Raw genomic sequence first — 25,033 nt, forward strand, 5'->3', positions numbered from 1 at the left:
CTGAAGTCCACGATCATCTCCTTTGTTTTGTTGACGTTGAGTGAGAAGTTGTTTTCCTGGCACGACACTCCGAGTGCCCTCACCTCCTCCTGGTAGGCTGTCTCGTCGTTGTTGGTAACCAAGCCCACTACTGATGTGTCATCTGCAAACTTGATGATTGAGTTGGAGGCGTGCATGGCCACGTAGTTGTGTGTGAACAGGGAGTACAGGAAGGGGCTGAGCGTGCACCCTTGTGGGGCCCCAGTGGTTAGGGTCAGCGAAGTGGAGATGTTGTTTCCTACCTTCACCACCTGGGGGGCGGCCCATCAGAAAGTCCAGGACCCAATTAAACAGGGCGGGGTTCTCCAGCTTGATGATGAGCTTGGAGGGTACTATGGTGTTGAATGCTGAACTGTAGTCAATGAACAGCATTCTTACATAGGTATTCCTTTTGTCCAGATGGGATAGGGCAGTGAGCAGTGTGATGGAGATTGCGTCATCTGTGGACATGTTGGGGTGGTATGCAAACTGAAGTGGGTCTGGAGTGGCCGGTAAGATGGAGGTGATATGATCCTTGACTAGTTGCTCAAAGCACTTCATGATGACAGAAGTGAGTGCTACGGGGCGGTAGTCATTTAGTTCAGTTATCTTTGCCTTCTTGGGTACAGGAACAATGGTGTCCATCTTGAAGCATGTGGGGACAGCAGACTGGGATAGGGAGCGATTGAATATGTCCGTAAACACACCAGCCAGCTGGTCTGCGCATGCTTTGAGGACACGGCTAAGGATGCTATCTGGGCCAGCAGCCTTGCGAGGGTTAGCACGTTTAAATGTTTCACTCACGTCAGCCACGGAGAAGGAGAGGGGGGTGGTGGAACGCAATCTTTGTTAGCGGGCCGCGACGGTGGCACTGTACTATTCTCAAAGCGGGCAAAGAAGGTGTTGAGTTTGTCTGGAAGCGTGACATCGGTGTCCGTGACATGGCTGGATTTCTTTTTGTAGTCCGTGATTTCCTGTAGACCCTGCCATATACGTTTCGTGTCTGAGCCGTTGAATTGTTACTCCACCTTGTCCCTGTACTGGCATTTTGCTTGTTTGATTGCCTTGCGGAGGGAATAGCACCACTGTTTATATTCAGACATATTCCCAGACCTCTTTCCATAGTTAAATGCGGTGGATTGCACTTTCAGTTTTGAGCGAATGCCGCCATCAATCCACGGTTTCTGGTTAGGGTAGGTTTTAATAGTCACAGTGGGTACAACATCTCCAATGCACTTCTTTATAAACACACTCCCGAGTCAGTGTATAGGTCGATGTTGTTCTCTGAGGCTGACCGGAACATATTCCAGTCCGCGCAATCAATATGCTGGTAGAATTTAGGTAGACTTGTTCTCAAATTTGCTTTGTTAAAATCCCCAGTTACAATAAATGCAGCATCAGGATGTATGGTTTCCAGTTTGCATATAGTGCTGTGAAGTTCCTTGATGGCCGTCTTGGTGTCTGCTTGAGGGGGAATGTACACAGCTGTGACTATAACTGACGAGATCACTCTTGGTAGGTAAAATGGCCGGCACTTGATTGTAAGGAATTCTAGATCAGGTGAGCAGAAGGACTTGAGATCCTGTATGTTGTTATGATTACACCATGAGCCATGAATCATAAAGCATACACCCCCGCCATTCCTCTTCCTAGAAAGGTGTTTATCTCTGTCGGCGCGATGCATGGAGAAGCCCAGTGGCTGAACCGATTCCGACAACATATCCCAAGAGAGCCATGTTTCCGTGAAACAGAGAATATTACAATCTCTGATGTCTTTCTGGAAGGCAACCCTTGTTCGAATTTCGTCTACCTTGTTGTCAAGAGACTGGACATTGGCTAGTAGTATGCTCGGTAGCGGTGTGCGATGTGCACATCTCCCCAGCCTGGCCAGGTGGCCGCTTCGTCTGCCCCTTCTGCGGCGTCGTTGTTTTGGATCGCCTACTGGAAATAGATCCATTGTCCTGGGTGGTGGTCCGAACAGAGTAAGTCGTATTCCTGGTCGTAATGTTGGTAAGTTGACGTTGCTTTTATATCCAATAATTCTTCCCAGCTGTATGTAATAAGACTTAAGGTTTCCTGGGGTAACAATTTAAGAAATAATACATTAAAAAACTAAATACTGCATAGTTTCCTAAGAACTCGGAGCGAGGTGACCATCTTTGTCAGCGCCATGCTATTTCCAAGTTGTGGCTCACGTGAGCATAGTGGTGCTTGAATGAAGGACAATAATGAGTGCATTCGTAAATTCACAGTGGTCATTTACTCCGATTTTAGAGCACTCTGGTTTGAGAGTGCCAGAGAGCAGAATAATTAACCTGTCTGGCTCCTGCGTTCCGCTAGCGGAACTCCTCCCACATTCCACTGAAAAGGCAGAGCGCGAAATTCAAAAGATATTTTTTAGAAATATTTAACTTTCACACATTAACAAGTCCAATACAGCAAATGAAAGATACACATCTTGTGAATCCAGTCAACATGTCCGATTTTTAAAATGTTTTACAGCGAAAACACCACATATATTTATGTTAGCTCACCACCAAATACAAAAAAGGACAGACATTTTTCACAGCACAGGTAGCATGCACAAAGCCAACCTAACTAACCAAGAACCAACCAAACTAACCAAGAAACAACTTCATCAGATGACAGTCTTATAACATGTTATACAATAAATCTATGTTTTGTTCGAAAAATTTGCATATTTGAGGTATAAATCAGTTTTACATTGCAGCTACCATCACAGCTACCGTCACAAATAGGACCGAAGCAGCCAGAGTAATTACAGACACCAACGTCAAATACCTAAATACTCATCATAAAACATTTCTGAAAAATCGATGGTGTATAGCAAATTAAAGACAAACATCTTGTGAATCCAGCCAATATTTCCGATTTTTTAAAAACACAATATAGCATTATATTAGCTTACTACAATAGCCTACCACACTACCGCATTCATTCATCAAGGCACGTTAGCGATAGCAATAGGCACGTTAGCGATAGCGAATAAACCAGCAAAAGATATATAATTTTTGACTAACCTTGATAAGCTTCATCAGATGACAGTCCTATAACATCAGGTTATACATACACTTATGTTTTGTTCGAAAATGTGCATATTTAGAGCTGAAATCAGTGGTTATACATTGTGCTAACGTAGCATCTTTTTCCCAGAATGTGCGGATATTTTTATGGCACTCAACTATTCTGACCAAATAACTATACATAAACGTTACTAAAAAATACATGTTGTATAGGAAATGATAGATACACTAGTTCTTAATGCAATCGCCATGTTAGAATTAAAAAAATAACTTCATTACGACATCCAGCTTAGGTATAGCGAGAGAGTACCCAAAATCTGGGCGCAAACAACTATTTCACATGTTCGACAGATATATGAAATAGCATCATAAAATGGGTCCTACTTTTGATGATCTTTCATCAGAATGTTGTACAAGGGGTCCTTTGTCGGGAACAATCGTTGTTTGGATTTAGAATGTCCTCTTCTCCAGTCAATTAGCACGGAAAGCTAGCAAAGTAGCGCGAATCTCTCCTTCCTGAACAAAGGCACACAACGCAACACGCCTAACGTCCCGAATAAATTTCAATAATCTAATAAAACTATATTGAAAAAACATACTTTACTGTCACATGATATTGTCACATGTATCAAATAAAATCAAAGCCGGAGATATTAGTCGTCTATAACGGCAGCATTTCAGAAGGCAAAACCAGGTCCCTTCACGCGCTCTCCAGAAAACAGGAAACTGGTGACACGTCATGCCGAGAGCTTTTATTCGACCCCAGATCAAGTTATACACTCCATTTCTTCTCTCACTGCCTGTCGACATCTAGTGGAAGACGTATGAAGTGCATGTATACTGATATATATGAAGCCCATTTATAGGCAGGCCCTAGAACAGAGCATCGATTTCAGATTTTCCACTTCCTGTCAGGAAGTTTGCTCCAACTTGAGTTCTGTTTTACTCACAGATATAATTCAAACGGTTTTAGAAACTAGAGAGTGTTTTCTATCCAATAGTAATAATATGCATATTGTACGAGCAAGAATTGAGTACGAGGCCGTTTAAATTGGGCACGATTTTCCCCCAAAGTGAAAACAGCGCCCTCTGTCCTCAACAGGTTAAGGAATTAACGAACGCCCTAAACGTGGTTGTTATGGCACGTGTAAGTAAACATCGGCTAAAAAACTGAATTAAATTCTTGCCATAACTGTCACGCCCTGACCAGAGTTTGCTTTGTATGTTTTATGTTTTGGTTGGTCAGGGTGTGATCTGTGTGGGCATTCTATGTTGTTTGTCTGGTTTGTCTATTTCTGTGTTTGGCCTGATTTGGTTCTCAATCAGAGACAGGTGTTTTGCGTTGTCTCTGATTGGGAACCATATTTAGGTATCCTGTTTTTTATTGTGGGTTGTGGGTTATTGTCTATGTCTATGTGTAGTGTTTGTGTCAGCACTAGTTTTCATTAGCTTCACGTTCGTCGTTTATTGTTTTGTATTAGTTTGTCAAGTGTTCTTCATTTTCTTCTTCGTTAAATAAATCAAGAATGTATTCATTTCACGCTGCGCCTTGGTCCTCCTCTCTTCAATGTTACGACGAGCGTGACAATAACACAGTTACAGCCACTATCCCTCTAGATAAGATGAAAACACTCTAACCAGCTCTACTAGGGTGAGCAAAACTTTAGCCAGTTTGCTTGGGTGCTTGACTGCCTTTGTGAGGTCAGAACACTTGGAACAACCAAAGATTTTTATAACTAATCCAAGATAGACCAGAGTCTGTCATTTCCAATGGGAGAAAATTAATCATAGTGGGCAGAACAAGCAAGGAGGAGGGCAGAGCCAAGAACAAGATAGTGAGATCCTATTGGTGCATTTGAGCATTTATTAGCGTATTTGTATATCAGAACGTCTACTCTGTGAGGTGCACGTGTGAAATAACTCAATTCACCCTTGCACTCCTTCTAAACAACCCATTATTTTGAACCTTTAGGTAAAGTCTACAAGATGCAGTCCACTCTGTTTGTTACAGATTCCTATTTTGGAAACAGAAAACTTTATGGAGATCAAATGTTTCATTAATGAGAAAATTAGCAGAATGTCGGCCAAAATTCATCTTGCTCCCACTGCCGGCCACTGGGCTTCCTTTCATCACCATATTTGGTATTGAGTGGAAACGCCAACCGGATGCTTCCCATTTATACATCCGGTGAAATATCTGTGGATCAACCCTACTCCTCGGCCAGAGCGTCAAGTGTGCACTCTGAACGCTCTGAGAGCTAAATTCTCCGAATTTACGAACAGAGTGAATTTACGAATGCACCCCATATTGCTCAAATACAAATAGCACAACTTTCTGCATGTAGTCTTCAATGGTTTTCAATGGTAGACTGCGACAGATCAGGTAAATGTCGAACTGTAACACAAAAATGTACTGAGAAGTTACTGGCCCAGTCGGTGCTGCTGCTTTTGAAAAGTACTGGGGGGAAATGCTGTCTTGCCACGTTTTCCAGCAGCTCTGTAAATGTGCAATTCTGTGATGAAGAAATTGCTTCCCAAACTCACGGGCAGCCTATGGATGTCGGCATTTGAAGTCAGCCTTGTGGTGACTTGATAGCGTGTATTATGCATCTACAGTATTTCACGTTGCACTGTATGCACTATTCCACAAGTAAATTAGTACATTTATGATGCGGTTGAGTAGTGGTTGACGTTGTATATGTCATTCCACAGACCTTTAAACCTAATATTGCAGTGTTAATAGCTGGGGTCATTTTTGTTGTTTTTGCTGTTCTCTAAATATAATTTGAGCGTTTTTAAATTGTGAAGAAATGCAGTAAATGAGCTTCAACCCCCCCAGCACACACACAAACACACACCACTTTGGCATACCCTAGGTTTAGCTGAGCTGACACCACTGGAACACGTCCCGATCTACATCAACCGGACCGGAGTAGAGAGAGTTAGCAGTTTTAAGTTAGTCGGTGTCCACATCACCGAGGACTTGACATGAACCAACAACATCACCACTCTTGTCAAGAGGGAACAACGTACCTATACTTCCTAAAGCGGTTGAAGAAATTCGTCATGCCACCCGCATCCTCTCCAAAAACTACTGCTGCCCCATCGAGAGTGACCTGACCGGTTGTGTTACAGCCTGGTACAGGAATTAACCTTGTTCCCACCCATCCAGGACATCTACTTGAAACGATGGCTGAGGAAGTCTAGCAGCATCATCAAGGACACACAGACCCCAGACACAAGCTGTTCTCTCCCTTACCGTCGGTCAGACGGTATCGGAGCATGAGGTCTGATACCAACAGGCCCAGAGATAGTTTCTATCTACAAGCCATCAGACTGCTGAACACTTGAACTGGACTGACCACCTGCTCTGATTCTCCGCACCTTAGCACACATGCACTCACTCATGCACACACCCAGACAGACACACATCCACACACGTACTCACCCATGCACAAACACGCACACACACATACACTGTACATTCATGCTACACACACATCGCAAATGCTGCAACCAGACTCTTACATACTATAGCTAATACTGCATAATTTAAACACTTGCCCCCAATCCCCCCTTTCTCTGATACATGTGTGAATATTGTACCATAAATTGTGCTTCCCTGTATTATACTTAAAATATATTTTCTACTGAGCCATTTACTTTATGTTCCTATTCTTATATTTAAATATTTATTATTATTGTTGCATTGTCGAGAAAGAACCTGCAAGTAAGCATTTCGTTGGATGGTGTATACCATGTGTATCCTGTACATATCATTAATAAAACGTGAAACTTGAGGATATCAATTAAATTAAGCTGAGATCTGAGATCCATAGCAGCACCAGAGTAGACAGGTGTGTGCACAAAGACTATATTGGCCGGGGAACTCATCTCTGGCAGATTGGCCAAAAATGGGAAGGGAAATTGATCATTCATGACCACATGGCATAAAAATGGGGAGTAAATTGAGTTTGGTGGGAAATAGCAGGACACTGCAGCCACATCAGAATGATTTAGAGCAGCCTGCCATCCCTGCAGTGAACAATGCTATATTGAATGCCTGGGTGGGATGTGATTATAATAATGCTTGGCTGAAAGTGATGAAATTAGAATGATTAATCAGCCATTGATTGAACTGCTGTGTTTTGCATTCCACTTCAGGGAAAGAACTTGGCCTCCACTGGGCATTTGTGATGGATGAATACACATTAAAACTTAGAACACATGGAGTGAAAGTACAGTGCTTTGTGCTTTTGATTGTGTGCGTGTGTGCATTTCTGTATGTGTGTCTTCATTTCTGATTTATGCATAGCTCATGAGGCATTATAAATGGGCTCATAATGCATTATGAAGAGTGGAATTTATAGGAAATGTTACCAATTATACTATTGTGACATAGTGTGACTATCTAATGAATATTCAATCCTGGTAAGAAATAACCATGGACATATGGAGATAGAGTTCAACTCTGCAGATGGATTGGTGGGATTCTTCTATCCATTGAGCCTTATTGCTATAGAGTGTCATTTATTATAAAAAATACTATGATACTGGTATCGTCACAGCCCTACAATATACCAATGTGGCACTTGTACTAAACTCCTAAGGCATAACATTCTTTAAAAAATCTATGTGCAACCTTAATTAAAATGACAATTGAATGGTAGAGGCATTCTTAGACAACCTATGCAGAAAAATAGACATTATATATTTATTTATTTATTACATATAATTAGACATGATGGTTATGGCTCTACATAGCAGGAGAGAGCTGTTTCAGGTGTTTGAAAAATGCAAAATTCTCTGAGTTGGTTCTTTGACTGAACCTCATCAACATGGAATATTCCACCTCCAGCTAGACTTGGGGCTGGGTGCAGAATAAATGACATGTGGGGGACACACAAGCAACTGTTGCAGAGGACAGCTGTCATACACTGAAGTCTCTAAAGACATGATCATACAAAACATTGGCACAACGGTCTGAACTAAAAGTGCACAAGATGGTAAAGGAAATGTTTTAAACTGATTATTTGACTTCAATACTGTGTTTTCATCTCTTGTTTACTTTTTCTGATAAGCGTTTTATGGGAATACTACATTGCAGTCATGTCCTCTTCGGTGAGTCAAGACAAATCTTAAATCTCAAATCTTAAAATGCTCAAGATTTTTATTTTAGCAGAGGATTTTATAGCTGATGTTAATGATTGAGTGTTCTCCCATGCAGGATCATCTGAAGACAGATTGGACAATCAAGTCACTCCCACAGCAATGCACAGAGATGACAAAAGAAATTGATGATAAACCTGTCAAGGTAGCTAAACAATCAACTGAATTATACTGTATCTAGAGATGATGTGAATACTGTAGTATCGTCCTCATTAATTACACTATATCACAGTATTGCTGTTGCAACTTGCAATTCTATGGCTAGCTACCAGGGGCACAACTTTCATTGGGGACATTCTGAAATTGCATTTTTGTCAGTTTAAGCATTGGAATGTGATACAAAACAAAGCAAAGTTGTGCTTTAGGACCATGTTTGGAGTGTTTATCCAATTGGATAAAAAAATATATATATATATATACCACCCCACAATCACACCTCCTCCTCCATGCTTCATGGTGGGAACCACACATGCGAATATCATCCGTTCACCTACTCTGCGTCTCACAAAGACACAGCGGTTGGAACCAAAAATCTCACATTTGGACTCATCAGACCAAAGGACAGATTTACACAAGTCTAATGTTCATTTCTCGTGTTTCTTGGCCCAAGCAAGTCTCTTCTTCTTATTGGTGTTCTTTAGTCGTGGTTTCTATGTAGCAATTCGACCATGATGGCCTGATTCATGCAGTCTCCTCTGAATAGTTGATGTTGAGATGTGTCTGTTACTTGAACTCTGTGAAGCATTTATTTGGGCTGCAATCTGAGGTTCAGTCAACTCTAATGAACTTATCCTCTGCAGCAGAGGTAACTCTGGAACTTCTTTCCTGTGGCGGTCCTCAGGAGAGCAAGTTTCACCATAGCGCTTGATGGTTTTTGCTACTGCACTTAAAGAACTTTCAAAGTTCTTGAAATGTTCCGCATTGACTGACCTTAATGTCTTAAAGTAATTATCGACTGTCATTTCTCTTTGCTTATTTGAGCTTTTCTTGCCATAATATGTTCTTGGTCTTTTACCAAATAGGGCTATTCTGTATACCACCCCTACCTTGTCACAACACAACTGACTGGCTCGAACACATTAAGAAGGAAAGGACATTCTACAAATTAACTGTTAACAAGGCACACCTGTTAATTAATTTAAATGCATTCCAGGTGACTACCTTAAGAAGCTGGTTGGGAGAATGCCAAGAGTGTGCAAAGCTGTCGTCAAGGCAAAGGGTGGCTACTTTGAAGAATCTCAAATATAAAATATATTTAGATTTGTTTAACACCTTTTTGGTTACTACCTGATTCCATATGTGCTATTTCATAGTTTTGATGTCTTCACTAGTATTCTACAATGTAGATATTTTTAAAATAAAGAAAAACCCTTGAATGAGTAGGTGTTTCCAAACGTTTGTCTGCTACTGTATGTCCACCTCACTTCTAAAACCAAAGTTGCACCCCTGCTAGCTACTACACCAATTTCCATAAAGACATTGTATTTGAACGTTTTAACATAAGTGGGTTATGTATTCACACACAAGCTGCAAGCGGTATGAAAAAGTTGCTTGTTAGTGGCCATGTGTAGAGTAAATGTCAGAGAGGATCAGCCAGTTGCTGTTTCATGCTGATGTAGACAATGTGTTACTGTGACTGTCTGGACACAGCCATTCAGACAGCTGCACCATGTACATATGCTGCTTCCTGTTCCAAATTGTCCTCTAGCTCCTCAGTATGCAAAGATTTCAGATTGCCACTGTGTCATAGCACAACTCTTCTTCAAATCAGGTAGCGTAGCCTATACATGTATAAACTGAGTGTGGGGTGTGTTAACGATGCTGTTTGGCCTCATACAGGAGCTATGTGTTATCTTCCCCTGGCTGGTGGAGAGGGTTGTTGGCAGCCTGGATGGCAGCACTGTTGGTTGGAGTCTTTCCTCCCTGCAAGCCCACAGCAGTGACTACAGCAATGTACTGGAGTTCCTAAAACCAAGGTGGACCTGTCTGTGATTTGAGACATTCCACAACTTGCTATCAATAATATTATATTACTAATGTGTATTACACCTACAGTATACTAATAAACATGGACGTTTTCACCAACATACAATATTTTTGCAGTGGCCCAATGCTGAAACTTGTTTATAAACTTCAAGCTGAAGACTACAACTTTGAGATCCAAGTCGCCAATTTACCTGTAAGTTTTCAACATACAGTACAGTCACATCCGAAATTATTGGTACCAAGTTAAATTGTAGGCAAAATTATATTATTTTATACTAATTGCTCAGAGAAAGATATTTTGTTTAACCAGTAAAAAAAATCTAGGTGTTAAAATGATTGGCACCCTAACGATTCTTATAAATAAATCAAACAATTTAATCTGCATTAACATTATACTGTTTTAAATTAATCTCAGTTCAAGAAACTGTATTGTGACCTTTCATGGCTTCCTGTTTCACTGGGGTATAAACATTTGGTCACACACATGTAAAATCCATTTGTCATCCATCACCGTGGGGAAAGGCAAAGAACTCACAAATTAAAAGAGAAAAATGGTTGGTGACTTTCATAAATCAGGCAATAGGTACAAAAAAACTATTGAAAAACCAAATATATCACTTACCACTATTAGGGCAACAATTACAAAGTTTAAAACTACTGGAAAGGTGTAAACTTGCCTGGTAGAGGACCCAAATGTATATTTTCTCCATACACAGCGAGGATGATGGTTCGGGAGACAAAGACTAGTCCAAGGCCCACAGTTGGAGAATTACAGAACTTGACCTGAAAGTTGATCTTCCAGCAAGACAATGACCCCAAGCACACATTCAATGGTTAATTGGCCACAAAATTAGTCTCCCTTGAAAACCTGTGGTTTGAAGGATCTGGAAAGGATCTGGAAAGATTCTGTATGGAGGAATGGTCTAAGATCCCTCCCAATGTGTTCTTCTATCTCGTATAACATTATAGAAAAAGGCTAAGTGCTGTTATCCTCACAAGGGGAGGGTACACAAAGTATTTGAAAATAGGTGCCAATCATTTTTATTTGTATTTGTTTATTACAGTCTTTTTTTGCTCATCTTTATCAAGGGCGCCAATACTTTCAGATGTGACTGTAAATGCTAATTGTGCAGTGTTATTTCAGCATACTTCACAATGTCATTGCGTTAGCAATAATTACTACACATTACAATATCAGTAGTTAAATGCCTATTGGTCTATATTCCTGTATGAATGCTGAGTTTTTTTTCTCTTTCATTTTAATTTCCATCCACAAGGGGGTCATTTCAAATAGCCGGATTTTCCTCAATAAATTACCCTCTCAGAATCATCAGAGATTGTCACTCAGTATCCTTTTTTACAATGTTTGACACAATGACAACTATTACTAAGTATTATTTAACTTTGTCCACTTTAGTTTAGCGTTGTTCTTAACTGTCACCAGATGCCTTTGAGTACTTCATGTTTTATTTTGCCACAAGTGTCATTACACAGAAGGTAGGCCGAAGTATTTGTTTCAAATAAAGTTATTAATAAAGTAAATCCATTCCCAATGCTATCTCATTTTGTAACCTGAGTGTTCTCTGTTTTTAACTGTTAAATTAGGATCACCACTCAGGGCAGCAAACCTCCATCTCAAACAGTGTCTACTTTGCCTTGGTGGATGCATATTTCAAACACTTCCTCCCTACAGAAGGATCCCCTCGCTCAGATGTCAAAGGCACCTTGACCTCACACATTCCAAGGTGCTGTATAGCTAGACTGTGCCTTTCACAATGCATTATAAGACCAGCACATCATCTATCAATATAGGGCAAATATGAAATGTAATATTTGATAACGCTTGTTTTGATGGTTCCCCAGGTCCTCTAGGTATAGTGAAACAAGCAAAGGCCTGTTGAAATGCCAGTGCCCTGTTAACGCTGAGACAACCAATCAGAGTATCTGGGGATCAGGGACTATGCTACAGGTGATTGAGAAAAATCTGGGTTGGACAGAGACACTTTTAATATAGCAATCTTGGCTTGTCTCGCAAAGGTGCAGTTGTTGAGTCATTGTATGGCCTTGTTCATTGTCCCTGCTTTAGATCTTTTTGGAGATATGGCTGCCACATTTCCCCTTGGAGACACACCAGAAGCTTAATGAGGTCTTTCCTACCTTCCTTCGATGACTCATTCTTCATGACGAACATGCACTTTTATTCACATTGTTAATCTAATGGATTCAGAAATTCTACATTTTAATGATAAGCACTTGTCTGTAAACCTGCAGGTCTCTGTCATCACAGAGGAGCACATACTGGTGGTGAGACTGCTGGTGAAGCACATGCATGCCCTCTCTGGAAAAACAAAACTAGACCAGTCTGATATCTTACCTTCTGCCCACTCAGAAACCTATCTCTCAGAAGATTTTAAAAGGTGAATACCCACTTGAGTGTTTTTTACAATGATGATGATGATGAGGATAATGATAATGATGATATTAACAATATGTTGTTATTGAAACCCAGAGTGGTCACATCAGAATATGTACAGAGGTTGTACCTTCTCTTGCTGCACTGCTTCAAACAGTGGCCTATGGAGACATCCTTCAGAGCAGTGAGTGCACACTTAAGTTCTACATTGGATTTACATTTGGTCTGTCCTTGACATTTGGCCATGTTATTGCTTGTTTTGCAGTGTTTCTAGCTGGTTTTGGAAGGTATCCTACTGTAGGCGTTCTGAATGTATGTATAAGAGAAGTGGTTTTGAATTAGCCGTTTCTCAATACAGGTATTAGAGACGTGGCTTAGTTACATCCAGCCCTGGAGATACCAAAAACATGTCTACAGTGAAAGCAAAGAGAAATGGTAAGATATTTTGAATGTGCTCAATAGTGTTATAGCTCAGACACAGCATTGGGTTGAAGAGTGCGTTTGCTAACATAAAGCTGTTTCTGTCTCTTAGGGCCTCTTTCATTCAGGAGAATATTCTCATGTACACCAGGCTATTCAGCTTCTTCTTGAAAAGATTTGCACATGTCGACCTCGTCAACATCGACAATGCAACCATGATTTTCAGGATGGCAAAAGTATTTGCCCAAACCAGTCTTCCAGAATTGATTGAAAATGGTAACCACAATTGTTCTTAGTTGAAGGACACTGTAACTCAATCACAATGAACAACATTAGACTTGTTTAGATTTGTTTTTTCGATTTGTTTTCTCCATACATTTTGTTTACAGGAGAAAAATTGCTATTGCATCAGGGTCCCCTCCTCCCATCCACTCTGATGGCATCTCAGGTGCAGCCCACTGAAATAGCTGCCCTGCCCAAGACACACATCAATAACAAGAAACTACAAATGTTTGGGGTAGAAATGCGAGCTGAGGTAAGTCCCATTAAGGACAAGTGAATGACAAGAAAGACCATTTGACTGAGGGTGCTGCAATCTACCAAATATGGATAGTGGTCACAAATGCTTTCCTATATTCTGAACATTGTAGGTGCTGAAACTGGTCCAGAGACTAATGCAGGCCCAACAGACTGCAAAAACCACATTGGATCAGCCAGCCAATGTATCAGTTGGTCAGTTTCTCTGTTCCTGGAAGAGGTTGATTCTTAAAACCAATTCAGAAAGTGGGGGGAATGACATGACCAAGTCTGACATGAAGACAGTGGAGCTACTAAAGAAAACTGTGGACCACCTCAATCAGGTTTTCAATGTGAGAAGATGATATGACATTGGTTATTATTATCAAGTAGTAGTAACCAATGTTGAAGTGATGACTCAAATCATTTGTTGTTGTTTTGTAGCTCAACACAGGTCATCTATCTCAGATGATGATGAACATGGGGTCAGTGGAGGAATCCAATCAGCTCCCTGACTGTATTCACAGTGAAAATGGGATGATCCTGACAGACCTTGGCAGAATGCAGGTGAAAATAACTACTGCAATAAAAATGAATGATGTGCATACGGTGCAATACATAATTGTACATTGTAATTGTGTTCTATTGCAGATTATCAATGGCCTTCGCAGATTTGATATTGAGTATCAAGGGGACCCACAGCTGCAGCCTGTGAGAAGCTATGAAAATGCAGTCTTGGTGCAGCTTATGTTTTGGATCGCCACACTAATCAATAACAGAGTAAGTGGGGAGTCTTACCAGGGGCTTCATGCACCCCAAAAATCTGAGAGGGCACAAAGTGCGTGAGGATGGCTGGGAGATGGAAGTTGGAGAATTTGCCATTTTTCAAACACCTGAAACATATTTTTCTTGCGATCTAGAGCCATAATCATCATGCTTAATTTTATAATTATTTTTCTGCATATATAAACATACCTCTTAAGCATACCTCTACTAAAATCTGGGTAAAATATTGAAAGGAATGTGAGTCTTATTCAATACATTTAGTAATTGCTTGCTTTTCTAAAGTGTACCAACCTTGCCAGCAATCATACCAGCTAAGACAGTTAGACAAGCTAGCTACTCTAACTTGATTGATATCCTGAAATGGCGTATTGGTACCTAGTTATGAGGTTGGGAGATTGGGAATCTACAGTATCTGCTATTTACCTAACTTAATAAAATTGCCAGTTGGCTAGTAGTATTACAGTATTACAACAACAAAAAATTTCACTTTTTAAATTATTTAATATTTTGTATTTTACATGACAAATCTGAGGAGTCACGTGCCCCTGTGCCCCCTATGGGCATGATGTCTTTGGGTCTTACTTTATATGCAATTTAATATTTCTATAATGTTTCTCTAATTTACACTGAGTTCTCAAAACATTAGGAACACTGACATTGACTGACCAGGTGAATCCAGGTGAAAGCTATGATAAGCTATCCCTTATTGGTGTCACTAAATCCACTTCAATCAGTGTAAATGAAGGGGATGAGACTGGTTAAAGAAGGATTTTTAAGCCTTAAGACAATTGAGACATGAATTTTGTATGTGTGCCATTCAGACGGTGAATGGCCAAAACAAAATATTTAATTGGCACAACTGCGGGAAGCATTGGAGTCAACATGGGCCAGCATCCCTGTGGAAGGCTTTCAACACCTTGTAGAGTCTATGCTCTGACTAATTGAGGCTGTTCTGAGGTCAAAAGGGGGTGCAACTCAATATTAGGAAGGTGTTCTTATGTTTTGTATACTCAGTGCATATGGCATACAGTAAGCCTACCTATAATGATTGGTAGTAGTACAGGGATACATGTATTGACTAAATTACTTGAGAATTTTGTCCTGCAGCTTGAAGGACACATGAACGATCTGTGCTCACAACAGAACCTGCTGGGAAGGCTGGGACAACACTACCTTATCACCTCCACTGTAAAAGGAAGGTTCCCAAGGAGTACAGTGACACAGCAAAGCCAGGAGGACTACCACCTGCGGCCACGCCTTACCCTGCGCACATTTGCAAGTTATCGCACATTACTCATTCTCCTGTTACTCTACTCGCTGGGATCTCTGTTTTCTATTAGCCCACTGTTCAGCACATGCCTCATCTTAATGTTGAGCTTTTTGTATGGACTGTGCATGACTGTCTACGTGGGAAAGTAAAAAACGTTATTCTGCGTCAATGTGTGTGTTATACCTAATAAAGGATTTTTGAACTCACCAACTTCAATTGACTGATAATTAGGAGTTCACAGTGAAGTTGTCAAACCTATTGTTATTCTCTGACTTCTTGTTTTCCTTGACATGGTCAAACAACTCAAGCATAGATTGGTAACTTTTTTCTAATTTGGCACACAGAAACTAGAGGCCACGAGTAACATGTTCAAAAAGAACGGCACTCATTGGCCTATAGTTGATGCTATTATAAGCAGTCTAACGTAAACACTCATATCCGTCGCTCCGTTTGACCTAGAGACTTGATACTTTGTATGTAAATGTCTTTCCTCATGCTGAACAAATTTGCCTCAAGGACCCATAAGGTCAATACGGATAGATTTTCTTCCATCTTAGAGATTTTGGAAAACGTATTCTCATCAAACCATAACTCCAAAATGTGGTATGTGGGCCCATGATATATCTCTTAACTTAGCTGGAAAAAGCTAAGGGAATGGTTAAGAGATGGCTGAGTTATTGATAAATCAGGAAATCTGATTTTACATGTTCATTATAATCCTTTGTAAATCCACTCCACAATGGCCTATCAACTTGAAACATTTTAGAGTCATCAAAGGCTATCATGGTGAACCATGGCATTTGAAATCTTTAAAAAAAATAAGAAAACTATTAACAATTCCCTTTTTTGACTATGTAATGACTAAATATGCCATTGACACCAACGGGACCATAGGATACTAGAGCAATAACTATTGATCAAGTGGACTTTGTCTCATTCCCTGTAATAGTACCCGCAAAACACCAGTCTCAATGTCACGCCCTTACCATAGAGAGCTTTTTATTCTCTATGTTGGTTAGGTCGGGGTGTGACTAGGGTGGGTCATCTAGGTAATTATATTTCTATGTTGGCCTGGTATGGTTCCCAATCAGAGGCAGCTGTTTATCGTTGTCTCTGATTGAGGATCATATTTAGGCAGCCATTTCCCCTTTGTGCTTTGTGGGATCTTGTCTATGTATAGTTGCCTGTGAGCACTATAGCAGCTTCACGTTTCGGTTTGCTATTTATTGTTTTGTTGTGAGTTTCACTTAGTAATAAAAAGATGTGGAACCTAGATCACGCTGCGCTTTGGTCCAGTTATTATGACGACCGTGACACTCAACGTCAACAGTGAAGAGGCGACTCCGGGATGCTGGCCTTCTAGGCAGAGTTGCAAAAAAAAAGCCATCTCTCAGACTGGCCAATAAAAATAAAAGATTAAGATGGGAAAAAGAACAGACACAGAAACTCTGCCTAGAAGGCCAGCATCCCAGAGTTGCCTCTTCCCCATTGACGTTGAGTCTGGTGTTTTGCGGGTACTATTTAATGAGCTGCCAGTTGAGGACTTGTGAGGTGTCTGTCTCAAACTAGACACTCTAATGTACTTGTCCTCTTGCTCAGTTGTGCACCGGGGCCTCCCACTCCTCTTTCTATTCTGGTTAGAGACAGTTTTTGCTGTTCTGTGAAGGGAGTAGGACACAGCGTTTTACGAGATCTTCAGTTTCTTGGCAATTTTTCTCATGGAATAGCCTTCATTTCTCAGAACAAGAATAGACATGAGTTTCAGAAGAAAGTTTTGTTTCTGGCCATTTTGAGCCTGTAATCGAACCCACAAATGCTGATGCTCTAGATACTCAACTAGTCTAAAGAACGCCAGTTTTATTGCTTCTTTAATCAGAACAGTTTTTAGCTGTGCTAACAATTGCAAAAGGGTTTTCCAATGATCAATTAGCCTTTTAAAATTATAAACTTGGATTAGCTAACAATGTGCCATTAGAACACAGGAGTGATGGTTGCTGATAATGGGCCTCTGTACACCTATGTAGATATTCCATTTTTTTTAAATCAGCCTTTTCCAGCTACAATAGTCAATTACGACATTAACAATGTATTTCTGATCAATTTGATGTTATTTTAATGGGCAATTTTTGCTTTTCTTTCAAAAACAAGGACATTTCTAAGTGACCCCAAACTTTTGAATGGTAGTGTACATTGTGGACTACAACCTGCATTGAAAAAGTACTGAAATTTACTAAAGGTGTAACTAGTATCGGGTATGAAGGTAAGACCCAGATGCAGACCACGTAGAATAAACAATAGTTTAATATTCCAACATTGGCAGGCAAAAGACAGGTCAAGGCAGGCAGGGGTCAGTAAACCAGAGGTGGGGTAACAGTACCGGGCAGTAGGCAGGGTCAGGCAGAGGTCGGTAATCCAGAGGGGGGCAAAGGTACAAGTCGGCAGGCAGACTCAGGGGGGCAAAAGTACAGATTGGCAGGCAGGCTCGGGGGCAATGAGAGTGGTCAGGCAGGCGGGCTCAGAGTCAGGACAGGCAAGGGTCAAAACCAGGAGGGCGAGAAAAGAGCAACTGGCAAAGCAGGAGCTGAGACACAAACCACAGGTTGACCACAGATTGACAAACTGGGAACAGACAAACAGAACACCTGTATAAATACACAGGGGAAGATGGGCATCACCTGGAGAGGGGTGGAGACAATCACAAAGACAGGTGAAACAGATCAGGGTGTGACAACTAGGAACGTTTTAGCACCACCAACATGTTACTTGGGAGGAGAAAGATGAAAAATCATTGTGGGCGTGTACACTTCCTGTGATCAGAATAGCTAGGACGGTGGTTGGAAGGTTGCACTAGTTTGAAATGGAAAAGCATGCGGTAGCTATGGATAAAGAAGGACATCAAGACGAAGCAGCTGCTTTATAAGAGGGATGCACTGTTGAGCACTACATTCTGAGGGGTTTGTGCTGATTGTATGGAGATTGTGACAGCCGGTTAAATGGTGTCCCTTGTGAAGGCGAGAACAAGATGTATGTCAGGAGAAGTTCGTTGTTATCATGAGGAGATGTATACTTGGGATACGGAGGACGAGTGGAGGGAAAAAGAGAGGCAGAGGGTGAGCATGACTCGGTTAAAAATGGCGGAAAATAGGGAGATGGTTTGTTAAAGAAAAATGGTACAAAGTGTAAGCAGAGTGAGCTGAAGTGGTAGGTGTGGTGAAGTTTTCGGGGCGTGAGGCTTGCACCAAGGGTAAATATGAGCCTGTGACAGGAGGGAAGTTTTTGTTAAAAGTGGACCCTTGCCTTTTGGCTGATCCATTTGTGGTTTCAGGGTGGGTGAAAACAGAGTTGGAAGCTGTGGAATTGGTGAGGGTAAGAGAAGTGGTCTTGTGATAATTGTTTGTGTTTCTGCTGGTCAGAGGGAACAGGTGCTCTGCGTTAAACGAATGGGGGGGCAAGAGATGTGAATTGTTTTGCTCTCAAGAAAAGGGTGCCATTGAAAGGAGTGATTACTGGGGAAGTAGTAAATGTAAAAGTTAACCAACTGAAGGGGAAGATTCCTGGTGTTTGATGTTCACACTGTCTGCGTCGCAGCAAACGACGGAGTGAGAGGTGAAACACAGGAGTCATTGTCTGTTCTATTGACTTTTGATGTTGTCTTTGCCTGACAAAGTGATGTTAGGATATATGTTAGCTCTTGTGCCGAATACATTACGTTGTTACAGGTGTCAAGCTTATGGGCATGTGGCAGCAGCATGTAGGAGGTAGGGGCGGCAGGTAGCCTAGTCGTAAGAGCGTTGGGCCAGTATCCGAAAGGTTGCTGGATCAAGTCCCTGAGCTGACAAGGTAAAAATATGTTCTGCTGCTGTTCCCTGAGAAGGCTGTTATTGTAAATACGAATTTGTTCTTAACTGACTTGCCTAGTTAAATATAAAGGTTCCTAGGTGTGCAGAAGGCCATGAGACAAAGGAATGTGTAGTGGCATGTGTTAACTGTAGGGGTGCACATAGGGCTGGGGATCAGAAATGTCATGTGCAAGAGAAGCAGGTTGAGGTTTCCAGGCTTAGAGTAGTACAGGAGTTTTCATATGTAGAGGAAGATGGGTCAAGGGGGAGAGATCCTGAGAGGAGTGGTGTGAGTAGATCTGTACCAGTACAGAGGGATTTTTAAAAATTAATTTCACCTTTATTTAACCAGGTAAGCTAGTTGAGAACAAGTTCTCATTTACAACTGCAACCTGGCCAAGATAAAGCAAAGCAGTGCGACAGAAACAACAACAAAGAGTTACATGGAATAAACAAGCGTACAGTCAATAACTCAATAGAAAAAAAGAAAGTCTATATACAGTGTGTGCAAATGGCAAGAGGAGGTATGGCAATAAACAGGCCATAGTAGCGAAGTAATTACAATTTAGCAGATTAACACTGGAGTGATAGATGATGGTGTGTAAGTAGTGATATTGGTGTGCAAAAGAGCAGCAAAGTAAATTAAAACAATATGGGGATGAGGTAGGTAGATTGGGTGGGCTATTTACAGATGGACTATGTACAGCTGCAGCGATCGGTTAGCTGCTCAGATAGCTGATGTTTAAAGTTAGTGAGGGAAATGTAAGTCTCCAGCTTCAGCGATTTTTGCAATTCGTTCCAGTCACTGGCAGCAGAGAACTGGAAGGAAAGGCGGCCAAATGAGGTGTTGGCTTTGTGGATGACCAGTGAGATATACCTGCTGGAGCGAGTGCTACGGGTGGGTGTTGTTATCGTGAGCTGAGATAAGACGGAGCTTTACCTAGCATAAACTTGTAGATGACCTGGAGCCAGTTGGTCTGGCGACGAATATGTAGCGAGGGCCAGACGACTAGAGCATACAGGCCGCAGGGGTGGGTGGTATAAGGCGCTCCGGCCAACAAGTGATATACAGTATGTTTCAGTAAGATTAAACTTTTAGCATTTATAGCAATGTTTATCAACTGTACTGCAGGGATGGAATGTAAGTCGCAGAACATTTAGGTGGTGGTGGCTGCAGAGAGGTATTTGGGTGTGTGAAACTTGACATCAGAAGAATTACAGGGTGGGGGTGGTGTCCAATCCTTTCAGGTTGTTGGCCTAAATAGATAAAAAATAGTGGAGCAGGGTAGTGTTAGAGGGTATGGTATTTGTTTATTCATTTTCTCAAGCAAGGTATAAGGGAGTTGTGCTCCAGTCTAGCAGGTGGCAGTAATGCAACATTTATTGGATGACAACCGCCGTTAAACCTCATCGAAGAAGTACACTTCCTGTTTTGAAGGTAAGCTAGCGTTGCAGCTTGAAGGCAGCTAGCTAACGTTAGGTAGCTCGTTGGTTAATTTAAAAGCAAAACAAAATAGCTAGTTAGCTATTCTTGTTAGCTAGCTTGCACGTTTTGCCGTCATGTCAATTCTTGTTCTGTCGTTCTGCTCCAGGTAACACAAATGATGAACTAACTAGCCTTGTCTGGAGCTACAGTAGTTAGCTTGCGTCTGCTGATGCTCACAGCTAACGTTAGCTAGCCAAATCGTATTTAGCGTTCAATGTTGGCTTTAAAGACTATAGCTAACTAGCCACATACATACCAAATATTAATTTGTGGGTATATTAGCTAGCATGTGGCAATAATTGTTACGTTTGCACTCACAACTTGCAGAATAAAGCTAGTTATGCATAATTCTGCACTTTTGTTTTGGGCGTAACGTTATACAAATCCCAGAGACCACCCTTAACGGTCTGAACATTTCAGATAAGCACTATCAATAAAATAACTTATAACAGCCTGTTTAGCTAGTAATTATATTCCATTTGGGTGTAACTTGTCCAGTGTTCTAGCGCAAGCAGCAGAGAGTGGTACATCAGCCAAGAGCATGCCTTTCCTCCATGGCTTTCGCAGGATTATATATGAGTATCAGCCCCTGGTGGACGCCGTGCTGTGTGTTGTTGGTCTGGAGGAAGGGACAAGCACTGGAGAGAGGTGAGTGTACTTTATGTGATGCTGTGAGTCTGGTTCAGGGATAAGTGACTGCTACAGTAATTTGCACTGACACTCAAGATCCACAATGTCAGTCGATATGGCAATGTGTAAGCTAAGCTGAAACATCTATTGTGTATTTATCTGTATTTGACCTTGGTCTTCTTATTGGATTTACAGGAGCCGTAGCCCGGAGGATGAGGACAGTCTATGCGGGTCTTTAGTGGAGCTGCTGGAGAAGGAGTCCCAGTCAGCTGTGTTTGAGGAGGGGATCAGCTATGCTCTGTTTAAGGTTGCTGAACGGGGACTAGTCTGTGCAGCAGAAGTCCTTCTACGATATGGAGCAGATCTCAACTTTGAGGGTGAGAGGACTGACTTGTCATTCAAATATTAGGAGACTATTTGTTGATATTTTATTCACCTAAATATAATTTGATTCCCAGACCCTGTGTCTTATTACAACCCACTGCACATTGCTGTACTGAGGAACAGGCCGATTATGGTGAGGTTGCTGGCTGGACATGGAGCTGACATTAACAAGCGAGATCGGGTGAGTACAACAGGTAGCAAGAACTTATAGCTGCAAAACATACTACTGTTCTGTCTTTTCTGCAGTACATTTCTTGCTCTGTATACAGAATGTGTTATGGCTCTGTAACACAATGTACTGTATCTTATGCAGATCCATGAAAGTAGCCCCTTGGATCTCGCTAGTGAAGAGGCAGAGAGACTGCCTTGTATGCGCACACTGCTGGACATGGGTGCTGACGTGAATGCAAGAGATAAAAATGGTGAGTTGAGGGCCTCCCGAGTGGCGCAGCAGTCTAAGGCACTGCATCGCAGTGCTAGAGGTGTCACTACAGACCCGGGTTCGATCCTGGGCTGTATCACAACCACAGGGACTTTACTCGCTCAAGCGACTCCTTGTGGCGGGCTGGGCGCCTGCAGGCTGACCTCGGTCGTCAGTTGAACTGTGTTTCCTCCGACACATTGGTGCAGCTGGCTTCCGGGTTAAGCAGGCGGGTGTTAAGAGGCGCGGTTTGGTGGGTCATATTTCGGAGGACACATGACTCCACCTTCGCCTCCCAAGCCCGTTGGGGAGTTGCAGCGATGAGACAAGATCGAAATTGGGGAGAAAACGATGGTAATAAAAAATGGTGAGTTGACATTTTGAACTGTATTTACTGTATATTTCAACACTGCCTTTTTGATCTTGTCCACCAAAGGAAAATCACCCTTGCTACATGCCCTAGCTAGCAGTGATGGACTCACTGTGCATAACACAGAAAACATCCGGCTGCTACTCCAGAGAGGTACTGTGCTATAAAATAACCTTAAAAATTGTTATTTTATAACCTATGCAGGAATCGCTCCGCATTTTCTTGGTTCTAAAATTCGAATTGTTCCCCTAATTTCAGTTTGTGACAAAACAAGCAAGTATAGTGTAGAGAATGGTTTTACAAAACTGAAAGTAAGACGCAAAAACTAAACTTAAGAACGGGAAGCATAGAAATACCACACACGGATAGAACATATCTACCGCTTCTTACACTTGCTTTCAATTAGAATGACCGTACACATTTCTATGTGAATTTGGTCAGGTCGCACAAAAAGTTACATATTGCCGCTTTAATTTGGAGTAGGCTTATGGGCAGAAAGACAGAAATGCTAAACATCAAATTTTATTGGTCACATACACAGTTAGCTTATGCTAATGCAAGTGTAGCGAAATGCTTGTACATCAACAACAGCAGGGCATGTCCAAATGTATTTATATTTAGGAAACTTTGTTGTTTGTTTCCCTCCTAAGGTGCAGATGTTCATGCTGCCACACTGGATGGAGAGACGGCTGTATCCTCGCTGGTCTTTCTGGTGAAGGAGGCTCTGGAGGGCTCTGTGGCGGATGCAGCTGAGATCGGTCGCTTCTGTCTGAGGGCCACGCGGCTGCTTCTGGCCCACGGGGCTGACCCCAGCTGCTGCCTTACCCCCGACGGGGAGGAGGATGGGGAACCCTCCCTGACAGTGACCAGCCTGGAGCACTTTGATCGGCTCTTTCCCCTGGCAGTGCTGCTGCTGCAGAGTGGTGCCTCCTTCCACTGCTCTCGCCACGGAGCCTCCTGCTGGACAGGCTACAGGCTGGTATTCCAGAGGCTCCAGACGGCCCTGCTGGACTGTTCTGATGCAGAGCAGGCGGCTGAGCTCCTGGAGCAGGCTGAGGTCCTCCTGGACTTGGCCCGGGTGTCCTCCCCAAGTCTGGCCCTGCCCCTGGACCTGCCTATGCCAGACCAAGACCCCAATGCACAGACATTGCGGGACCTCCATCGGCGTGTGGTGGAGCAGGAGACCGGCCCTCCCCCCCTGCGCTGCCTCTGCAGGGCCTTCATCCGGGGTCACCTGCAGCCCTGGCCCCTGGACGACAGGGTGAAGGCTCTGCCCTTACCTGACAGACTGAAGGAGTACCTGCTTCCCGAACACACCCTGAGCCCCAAGCCAGGATGGGACTGCTTCAAGCCCCAGCATACCCTACGCTGACGACACATGTTTTTACACTGGTAACTGGGGATGACACATTGATTAATTGACCTTTATCCTTTTGTAATGATTTGGTGTCCTAACACCAAATCTATCAATGTACTCAGAACCTGCCATTGAGGCCTTTGTTTTGTTGTTCAAGTGTGTGTGCCAAATCATACAAAGAATCTGAATGTTTACTATCACGAGATCAAGATCACTTATACTCAGACATTTCTTAAGAATAAGTTGTGTAACTTCCATACGTTTGCACTGCTGGAAGGGTGCAGATGAGTCTTTTGTTAAATATTAGCAGAGAAGGTTGGACTTTGTCATCTGAATAAAACAATCAGGATCAGTTATTCTGCATCTTTTTTCTGTGTCAGCGATAACAGTTGAAGTATAGTGATGGGCCACAAGATAGCAGTGTTGTTCTTTGTAAGCAGGTAGTTGCTAAAAAAGAGGTCCAATTTATATTATATTCAAGTGTTCTTGACACAATCAGAAATCTCATTAATACTTCAAACACATTTTTATATCTGATACACATTTCATGTATTTTTTTTGTATTCATGAGCCATTGACTCTTCTCATCAACCTTTTCTACGTGTTTGCCCATGATTGTGCATAGATTGTTTCCTTATTTATTTTAATAGCAATGACACGGATTAAATGTAAAACACTTTTGACAATTAACACATTACGGTATAGCAGTGTATGGTGACTATGGGACTTGGTAGTGGAGTCGGAGGACTTGGTGTTGCTACAGAGTCGGAAGGTTGAGCTGAACGGCAGCCTGATTCTATTGAGAGCTACAGGGCAGATCAGCCTGGCACAGGTCATCTTTTTTTCACTAATTGGTCTTTTGATCAATCAGATCAGCTCTGAAAAAGATCTGATGTGAAAAGATCTGATGTGATTAGTCAGAAG

The 25,033-nt window shown here is 41.9% G+C and overlaps 2 protein-coding genes across 2 annotated transcripts; both read left to right on the forward strand.

Annotated features, from left to right (window-relative positions):
- The first annotated feature begins 13,847 nt into the window (after nucleotides 1-13,847).
- On the forward strand, nucleotides 13,848-15,771 carry LOC120051035 (sphingomyelin phosphodiesterase 4-like). Its single transcript, XM_038997645.1, has 4 exons — nucleotides 13,848-13,919; nucleotides 14,011-14,133; nucleotides 14,218-14,346; nucleotides 15,460-15,771. The coding sequence occupies exons 1-4, from the start codon at nucleotides 13,848-13,850 to the stop codon at nucleotides 15,769-15,771; spliced, it is 636 nt and encodes a 211-aa protein (XP_038853573.1).
- A 5,130-nt stretch (nucleotides 15,772-20,901) lies between these two features.
- Nucleotides 20,902-24,484, forward strand: asb6 (ankyrin repeat and SOCS box containing 6). The gene is made up of 7 exons (XM_039016233.1): nucleotides 20,902-21,053; nucleotides 21,446-21,595; nucleotides 21,773-21,954; nucleotides 22,036-22,142; nucleotides 22,275-22,383; nucleotides 22,819-22,905; nucleotides 23,403-24,484. Exons 1-7 carry the CDS (start codon nucleotides 21,022-21,024, stop codon nucleotides 24,122-24,124), a joined length of 1,389 nt encoding a protein of 462 aa, XP_038872161.1. The 5' UTR covers nucleotides 20,902-21,021; the 3' UTR covers nucleotides 24,125-24,484.
- Nucleotides 24,485-25,033: the final 549 nt, after the last annotated feature.

Source organism: Salvelinus namaycush, chromosome 1 (assembly GCF_016432855.1).
Source record: "Salvelinus namaycush isolate Seneca chromosome 1, SaNama_1.0, whole genome shotgun sequence".
Classification (NCBI taxonomy): Eukaryota; Metazoa; Chordata; class Actinopteri; order Salmoniformes; family Salmonidae; genus Salvelinus; species Salvelinus namaycush.

Excerpts from the sequence above, each read along its gene's own strand:
- LOC120051035 (XM_038997645.1), top strand. The coding sequence starts at position 13,848 with ATGACCAAGTCTGACATGAAGACAGTGGAGCTACTAAAGAAAACTGTG. Across the intron at positions 13,920-14,010 it reads ACCTCAATCAGGTTTTCAAT|CTCAACACAGGTCATCTATC; the intron begins GTGAGAAGATGA and ends GTTGTTTTGTAG. Across the intron at positions 14,134-14,217 it reads CAGACCTTGGCAGAATGCAG|ATTATCAATGGCCTTCGCAG; the intron begins GTGAAAATAACT and ends GTTCTATTGCAG.
- asb6 (XM_039016233.1), top strand. The coding sequence starts at position 21,022 with ATGTCAATTCTTGTTCTGTCGTTCTGCTCCAG. Across the intron at positions 22,143-22,274 it reads ACATTAACAAGCGAGATCGG|ATCCATGAAAGTAGCCCCTT; the intron begins GTGAGTACAACA and ends TATCTTATGCAG. Across the intron at positions 22,906-23,402 it reads CCGGCTGCTACTCCAGAGAG|GTGCAGATGTTCATGCTGCC; the intron begins GTACTGTGCTAT and ends TTCCCTCCTAAG.